Here is an 8,702-nt window from a genome sequence, read left to right as displayed (position 1 = left end):
ATATATATATATATAGATGAGTCAGACTGACTCAATGTCTCGCAGCGAGCTCGTGATTGTTGAACTAGCCATGTTCTCCGGTGTCAGGCCGTATAATGCCCACTGATATTGGGAATAGCCCCGGGGCGAGTAGTAAGCGCTAAGGAGGTATGGCGATGCCTGTGACCAACAAAGGGCCATTGAGTGGATTTCCATTTACTCCGAGATAAAGTCGGAGCACCCGGCGTACCCTGATTTGGCAAATGCTGGAAGAATTACAATTCCTCTTGACAATGCAGTTATCTGCACTCGGATCGAGTAACAATCTCCCACTCAAACTTCTTGAAAGACGGTGGCTTTCAAATAGTGTGGTGCATGAAGCTTTTCATTGGAACCAGTCTAGACTCGATTGGACCGGACGATCCCCACATTTCCGCAATGAGTGGAGATCTGGGGAGGGTAAAAAACAACAACCGCGTCCGAAATATGTAATTATGTCATCGTCGATCGAGGATAGGAGGCTAGAAGGGTTCGTTTGAAGCTTTTTTTTCTTTGCCAATACACAGGACCGCTGCAGCAGGGGCCCACCAGGGTGGTACTGTGCCTTTGCCAATGTAACTTGTCCAGTTGACGAACCGGGCATTGCTATAATTAACAGGAAGCATCGGGACGCATCATCCAGTGGTGAGAGTGGAGATGGGACGGGACTAGTAGCGTATCACAGCCCGCAGTTGGGGGAGCACGGATCCAATTTTTCTGTGCATGGGTCGTTGAATAAGCAATCAGTCCCCTCCAGAGACCCCTGACTCCACGATCGACAGGGAGACAGGGTCCTCAGGGCCTTTTTTTTTTTTTTTCTTTTTTTTTTTCTCGTTCAGTCAAGCTCTCTTTTTTTCCCATCCTGTTTGCCCGCCTGTATGTAACCTCAACCCTAGTCAGGTGACACCCGGGCAAGAGGGAACCACCGAACAAGTGCCCCGAAGCAGAGAAATCTCGAGTGCACGACGACAACGACGAAGAAGGGGGAACATTAAGACTTCTCTTGGATGACGTACCCGAGGGAATGATTGGTCTCGTTTCACCAGGGCCGATCTTGCCAAGGTAGCGTGGACTGCAATGGACTCCATCATGATAGGGACTTAGTCAGGTCAAGATGGGGCCATGACTGCGCTTGGCACGGGTCAGTTAAATTAAGCCTTGCGGGATGTTCTTTTCCCTCTCGCAATTCTCTCCAAGCTTTTTTCGATGTCTCCGGTCACTACGGTGTTGCTGCTTACTGACTGACTGAATTCCTTGCCCCTCCCCAAAAATTTATTCATCGGAGAGGATGCACTACCTCACTAATCGACAGCTATGTGCCACTTTGTTATTCCTCTTTCTCCACGTCCAGACCGCGTGGTCGGACTTGGGAATTGTCGCCAACAATGAGGGTATGCTTCTTTCCAACCCCCAAACCCTTCCTCTTCACGGTCGCGAAATTGTCCAACATGCGCTCCAGGTCTCCGAGTTCTCTAACGCAGAATGTCAGATTCATTAAAAAAAGGCGCCCAGGAAATTATCCCGCCGATGATGGAGTTCTACAAGCAGAACCAGACGGAGGGGATTCCGGGAAAGCTGACGGACACCTGGTATATCGCCGGAAGTATGTTCATGACGTTGATTCAATACTGGCAAGCATCGGGCGACGACAGCCAGAACTCGGTGGTGTCGCATGATCTCATGTTCCAAGCGGGCGAAAATTATGACTTTTTCTCTCAAAACTACAGTCAATGGCTGGTACGTCGTCGTCCTCGTCGTCCTCCGGGTGCCTTTACTCTGCCTCGGGCGCAAAACCGCTGACCGTCACGTACCCAGGGTAACGACGATCAAATGTTCTGGGGTCTGGCAGCTATCACGGCGTCTGAGGCCGGATTCCCCGAGCGTGAGGGGAAACCCTCGTGGACCTCCCTCGCGCGTGCGGTCTTCAACGAGCAGGTCGAGCGCTGGGACGGTCAAACCTGTGGGGGTGGTATGCGCTGGCAGGTCTGGCCCTACCAAGCTGGATATCAGTTAAAGAACGCCATCTCCAACGGCGGTCTGTTCGAATTAGCCGCGCGGTTGGCTCGATTTACCAAAAATGAGACCTATACCGAATGGGCCGAGAAGATTTGGGACTGGTCGGCCAAGTCGGGGCTGATGGACGTCAACAAGTGGACAATCTATGATTCGGTCAACAACGACGATCAGTGCAAGAGTCCCGACAATCTCCAGTGGACCTACAACTATGGGACCTATTTGTCGGGCGCGGCCTTCCTGTACAATTACGTAAGTCCTTCTTCCGTCGCCGAGTGGACCCTGGTAATCCTCCCTAATGCCTGTCATCTCGCTAACAATCCATACAGACCAACGGGGAGGAAAAATGGCTGAATCGGGTCAACGGTCTGCTGGGTACGACTCTCAAGGTCTTCTTCCCGGACAAATTCGGCGGCAATACCATGTCCGAAGTCGCATGCGAGCCCATCATGTCCTGCGACCGAAACCAGATCGGTTTCAAGGGCTACCTATCCATGTGGTTGGCTTTCACCTCCATCCTTGTGCCGTCGACCAAGGATCAGATCGCCCCAAAGCTGCAAGGGTCGGTTGAATCCATCTCCAAGATGTGCAACGGCCAATCCGACGGCCAGAGCAATCTGTGCGGTCTCACCTGGGGCGCTAACCAGTTCGACGGAGTCAAGGGCCTCGAAGCCCAAATGTCGGCCCTGGGCGGTGTCACGGCCAATCTGATGCTGATGGCAACCGACTCCCCCAACACGATCGATACGAACCCGGACGCGAAGGAACACAACGTGCCTTCCGCGGGAGGGGAGAAGGATCCCTCGGAGCCGAAGCCAATTACCACGGCGGATCGAGCGGGCGCTTGGATCCTGATGGTGATGATGATTGCCGGAATCACGGGCTCGGTCGGCTGGCTCGTCAAGCCTTGAGTCGAGCAAGTCTGGATTTGTCGGTAAAATCCAGGGTTGCAGGATTCGGTTGGTATCGTGGTTGATTGTATGTATATAATTATTTTCATTTTCCATGGTGTTGCTTGGGAGAGGGTTGGGATCTGTATATCTGGGCATTGATTGCCTTTTGTCCCCCCCCTTTTTTTTTTTTCTTTTCTTTTCTCTTTTCTTTAGGGTGCTGATTGCCATACTACCTATACTACACACTGGCCCCTTGGTGCCTGCGGCACGCGGAACGAACTAGATGTCGGATAGAAAGCCCAGATTCTATCTTAAATCTCTAATAACAAAGAGTTTATGAACCTGATATATACATATTTGATCATTACGCGTCATACTCGTCCAATAATACCGTGCCTCCACGGCGGAATCTATACTCCACTACCAATTGCCCCGGCTTTTCTCCTCTTCAGATAATACTGCACTCCCAGTGCTGCTGCCAATACCCATGACGCCCCGGCCAAGGCACAAATAGCCGTCAAGCCATGCAGATATCTCGGTTTATCCGATGTGCGGAAGATCTGCGATCCGGAGATACCGGCACAATTGGCCGCCATAACGATCAACCTGTTATCACCATTAGCCAGTGTCAAGCGGAAGAAGAAATCCACGTGCGGAAAAGGTAAAACATACGCCATGGAGACACTTCGCTCTTGGGGTGTTTTGCAGTAGACGGAAAGCCAGCCGATGTTTAGGACACTGTTGACCCTGTGAGTATTGAGGACATGGGAAACGGGGAGGGAAAATGAACGTACTGCATGCTGGCATAGGATACATTCGCTACGGCGACGACACCATACTTATGCCAACTCGACGAGGAATACGGCGTCGTGCGCAGACAGGCGTACGAGATCACATTCCACGTGATGGCGAGGAGAACGAAGGGACCTCGATGTCCGGAGCGATCTCTGTTCGAACGATTAGCCCCATTTCAGAATACACGGAGGTTCGCAGCGAGGAGCTTACGCGAAATAAGACAGCCCCAGACACCACACCATGCTGCAATAAATCGGCACCGACGCCAGCGCATTCGCCCGCACGGCACTGAACCCAAACGACTTGATCATGCTCGGCGTATACTGCGTCAGACCCTGGAACCCTGACATGGCGACGAGGGTAATGAAAAAGTGCTGGATGGTGTTCGGCTGGCGCACGGTGTTCCAGATATCCTTGGCCGTGATCTTGATATGGCCGCGGGCTTTGCGCGGGTCGTCCAGAAGGACTCTGTTGCGGATGATGTGGGACTCGCGTGGGGTGAAATAGCTCCAGCGCTTGAGGCCGATCAGAGCGTAACCGTTGCCGGCCCTGGGTGGGACGAGGAGAGTGAAGATGATGCCGGCGAAGATTGTTATTAGGCCTTCGACTGTAAAATCGTTAACGAGGTGATTCTGCCGGGGTTGGTCTGGATTGACGTACTGAGAAAGATCCATTGCCAGCCGGAGAGCCCGTGTTTACCGTCTAGGGTCAGTAGGCCGGCGGATATAAGGCTCGAGGTCGCTGCTGCGAACATCTGTCCGAAGAAGAAGAGGGTGGTGCGGAAGCTTGTCTCGCCTTTCTTGTACCATGTGGAAAGATAGTACAACGCGCCTAGTCCATCCATTAGTGCTCCATTGCTTTCGATCAAGTCTTGGGTAAGCGTCTGTACCAGGGATGAAGCCGCCCTCCAACAGTCCTAGCAACAGCCTCGTTACTAAATACGCAGGATAGCTCTGCACGAACGCCTGAAAGGTCGCGACAAGACCCCAGGCGAACAGCTGGACCGAGAGCCATATCTGCGGGCCGATCCGTTGAAGGATGATATTCGACGGGATTTCTGTGAGGACAATACCGGCCGAGAGCAATTGCGTACCGATATTAATCTGGTTGGTTGTTATCCCCAGGTCATCGGTGATAGTGGACGTGAGCGCAGCGCTGATGTTTCCACGGTCAACTTGGAGAGCAAAAAAGGCGAGGCCAAGAATGGGGAGAAGGATAAAGTCAATTCTGCATCGAAGATAAAAGTCTGGTGGTCAGTCATTTGGTTATCTGGAAGTATATGCGGTTTGCTCACTTTCGACGAAGCGCATTCTCCTCCTTATCATCCCAATCTTTGATAATTTCTTCATCCGACGACTCCTGATCCGTGGAGACTTCGGTTATGATCTTTTTCTCTGGTGGTAGATCATTGTCGAGTGGGGAATGTTGATCAGGTAAAGACATCATAGCATTAAGACGGGGGGGGGGAAGTTAGGGTATTCTTGTGATTTTACTACTTAGAGAAACCCCCTGTAAGCAATTGTTCTTTTCTTGATCTGATACCATTTTCATAGAAACTTTCCGATCGGTAACATGATATTTATAAGTTTTCTACATTATTGTTGACAGGAATATTGTGTCTGGGCTAGTTTTTATCCATGATATGCTGCGAGACTGGGGCTTGATGGCGCAATCAAGCTATCGACGCGTCAATGCCGACCAAACGTCAGTCTCTGGACAGTCTAAATCCCCTAACGCCAGCCAAGCGAAAAAGTAAGTTCAGACAGTAGATAAAAAGGACAACTCGATTGCCGAACTCATTTCGTTATGGCGCCATCCATGCTGTGATTGGGCATTCTGATCAGAATAGATTAAAGGCACAGGGACATTGTGGCTCCTTCGTCGGCAGTTAAAATCACAACATGATGCCAATGCTCGCCCTAGACGAGGGTATATTATGATTTCAGAAGCCGAAAGCAATGCAAAGCAATAATAAAAGCTATACACGTGCCTAAGTAGGTATTTTATTACATTCTATTAGCGTACGTACATGCAGCACCAGTAAACAGAACAGGAACAGTACATAAAAGCTGAAAATAGATAAGCCAAACGTCCTAGTTCAGATCAAATCTGTCAAGGTCCATGACCTTCGCCCAAGCAGCAACAAAGTCATTCACGAATTTCTCCTTTCCATCACTGCTGCCATACACCTCGGCAATGGCGCGCAGCTCGGCGTGAGATCCGAAGACAAGATCGGCCCTGGTAGCAGTCCATTTCTTCGAGCCGGTTCGACGGTCGGTGCCTTCGTAAATGTCACTGTCACGGCCTGATGCCTTCCACGAGGTGTTCATATCGAGGAGATTGACAAAGAAATCGTTTGTCAGGTGGCCCGGCCGGGTAGTAAACACACCGTGGGCGGAACCATCGTAGTTGGCATTCAGAGCCCGCAGTCCACCAACAAGCACCGTCATTTCAGGCGCAGATAGAGTGAGCAACTGCGCCTTGTCAACCAGATAGTGCTCAGCTCGCGCCCGAGCAGGAGAGGAGCCATAGTTCCGGAATCCGTCTGCTACGGGCTGCATTTGACTGAATGATTCGACATCCGTCTGGTCCTGCGAAGCATCCATGCGTCCCGGCGTGAAAGGCACAGTGATGTTATGGCCGGCATCGCTGGCAGCTTTCTCGACAGCGGCACAGCCGGCGAGCACAATGAGATCCGCCAGGGATACTCGCTTTCCATCGTTCTGGGCGCTGTTGAATCTGTTTTGGACGTCATCCAGGGCCTTCAATGCTGCCTCCAGCCATGGCTGGTTATTGACCTCCCAGTCGCGCTGAGGGGCAAGGCGAATACGCGCACCATTGGCGCCGCCACGCTTGTCACTGCCCCGGAAAGTCGATGCTGATGCCCAAGCAGTCGAGATGAACTTCGAAGAGTCGACACCCGTTGCGAGAATATCCCGCTTGAGTGCGGCAATATCGGTGTCATTAATCACCGGATGGCTTACTGCAGGGATGGGATCCTGCCAGGACAGCTCTTCCGCGGGGACCTCAGGGCCGATATAGCAAGCACGCGGCCCCATGTCCCGATGTGTCAGCTTGAACCAGGCCCGCGCGAAAGCGTCTGCAAACTGATCTGGATTCTCCAGAAAGCGGCGCGAGATCTTCTCGTAAGCAGGATCGAATCGCAGAGACAGGTCGGTGGTGAGCATCTGTGGTCGGTGCTTCTTGGATGAATCGTATGCATCCGGGATAAAGGCATCTGCGTCTTTGGCTACCCACTGGTGCGCGCCCGCAGGACTCTTGGTCAGCACCCATTCGAAGCGGAACAGGTACTCGAGAAAGTTCAAGCTCCATTGGGTTGGAGTCTTTGTCCAGGTTACTTCCAGACCACTGGTAATGGTATGCGCGCCTTTTCCGGAGCCGTAGCTGTTCTGCCAACCAAAGCCCTGTGCCTCTAGGCCAGCAGCCTCTGGCTCAGCATCAACGTGGTCCGAGGAAGCCGCGCCGTGTGTCTTTCCAAAAGTATGACCCCCGGCAATTAATGCAACGGTTTCCTCATCATTCATTGCCATGCGAGCGAACGTGGTACGAATGTCCCGAGCTGCAGCGACTGGGTCGGGGTTTCCATCGGGTCCTTCCGGATTCACATAAATCAAGCCCATATGAGCAGCTGCGAGCGGCTTTTCCAGTTCGCGAGAATGTATATCGCGATGGGGTTCTTCATCGGCGATAACAGCACCATGCTTGGAAGATCCGGCAAACCCGTGGGAATACCGCACGTCATTCCCGAGCCATGTGGTCTCCCTACCCCAGTATACAGATTCGTCCGCTTCCCAAGTATCCTTACGGCCACCGGCAAATCCGAATGTCTTGAAGCCCATAGACTCTAGGGCCACGTTGCCCGTCAAGATCATCAGGTCGGCCCAGGAGATCTTGTTACCATACTTCTGCTTAATAGGCCAAAGCAGGCGTCGAGCTTTGTCGAGACTCACGTTGTCCGGCCAGCTGTTGAGTGGCGCGAACCGTTGTTGACCTTGCCCACCACCACCACGACCATCAAAGGTGCGATAGGTACCCGCACTATGCCAGGCCATGCGGATGAAGAGGCCACCGTAATGGCCAAAATCCGCTGGCCACCAGTCCTGTGAATCAGTCATCAGATCCTGCAGGTCCTTCTTCAGAGCATCGTAATCCAGACTGTTGAAAGCCGCAGCATAGTCAAAATCTGGATCCAGTGGGTTTGAGGCTGCTGTGTGCTGACGGAGGATGTTCAGCTTCAGCTGGTCTGGCCACCAGTCGCGGTTCCGGGTGCCACTGCCCGCAACGTTGGGCTTCGAGGCTTGGTGGAAGGGACATTTCTCTGCCATGATGGGCAAAACTGGAGATTCAGTTGTAGCGTGTTAAGATTGAACTTGTTTATTGTATAAGAAAGAAATTATGATGGATTCAATTGTCTCATGCATGATATTCCAGCAGCTGGAGGTGAACAACCATGGTCTTTATATTGTTTCTTCACCACCATGACGACGAATTCATTAGTAAGGTGCCCTAGGTATTCATCATCCAAGCGAAAGCGGAGTGAATCCCACCGGCACTGAATTGATTCTGGCTTTCAAACCCTCCTGGTTCTCGACCATAGATGCTTATTCGCCGGGACATGCTCAAGCATTCTGGCGACGTCATTAGCTGTCCCACCAGAAGGTAAACTGTGCTGCCTGCCAGTATAGTGGATCGGCCCTCTCATAGTCAGTGTTGAGGATGGCTACAAACCATGAACGAATAGGCAGTCCCAGAAATTGCTCTATCCAGGGACCAATGAGCTAAGACTTGTTGACATAACAAGAAACTCGATTACTCAATAGGTGATCTGCAAGTGACTGATTTGCAGTAGTCCCCACCAACGATCTAGATGGCTTAGATTAGAAAGATTTGGCATCAGGCGCCGGTTTTCGGCCTGAAACTTTAGCAGTGGTAGGAGCTTAAGTGAACGTTAGCAAGCATCTT

At 51.8% G+C, this 8,702-nt stretch overlaps 3 protein-coding genes across 3 annotated transcripts; 1 reads left to right on the top strand and 2 right to left on the bottom strand.

Moving 5' to 3' along the window:
- Nucleotides 1-1,500: 1,500 nt before the first annotated feature.
- On the top strand, nt 1,501-2,942 carry ABOM_011625 (glycoside hydrolase family 76 protein; the record flags this gene model as incomplete). The annotated part of the gene is made up of 3 exons (XM_022538753.1): nt 1,501-1,755; nt 1,834-2,283; nt 2,361-2,942. The coding sequence occupies 3 exons, from the start codon at nt 1,501-1,503 to the stop codon at nt 2,940-2,942; spliced, it is 1,287 nt and encodes a 428-aa protein (XP_022383490.1).
- Nucleotides 2,943-3,334: 392 nt separating this feature from the next.
- Nucleotides 3,335-5,165, bottom strand: ABOM_011624 (MFS transporter; the record flags this gene model as incomplete). The annotated part of the gene is made up of 7 exons (XM_022538752.1): nt 3,335-3,530; nt 3,597-3,671; nt 3,719-3,871; nt 3,930-4,326; nt 4,380-4,550; nt 4,609-4,946; nt 5,014-5,165. 7 exons carry the CDS (start codon nt 5,163-5,165, stop codon nt 3,335-3,337), a joined length of 1,482 nt encoding a protein of 493 aa, XP_022383503.1.
- A 647-nt stretch (nt 5,166-5,812) lies between these two features.
- ABOM_011623 (catalase/peroxidase) lies at nt 5,813-8,065 on the bottom strand (the record flags this gene model as incomplete). The annotated part of the gene is made up of 1 exon (XM_022538751.1): nt 5,813-8,065. The coding sequence occupies one exon, from the start codon at nt 8,063-8,065 to the stop codon at nt 5,813-5,815; it is 2,253 nt and encodes a 750-aa protein (XP_022383502.1).
- Nucleotides 8,066-8,702: the final 637 nt, after the last annotated feature.

This window comes from Aspergillus bombycis (assembly GCF_001792695.1).
Source record: "Aspergillus bombycis strain NRRL26010 chromosome Unknown contig00178, whole genome shotgun sequence".
NCBI lineage: Eukaryota > Fungi > Ascomycota > Eurotiomycetes > Eurotiales > Aspergillaceae > Aspergillus > Aspergillus bombycis.
Note: the sequence above shows the minus strand (reverse complement) of the source record. Positions and strands in the feature narration are given on the sequence as shown.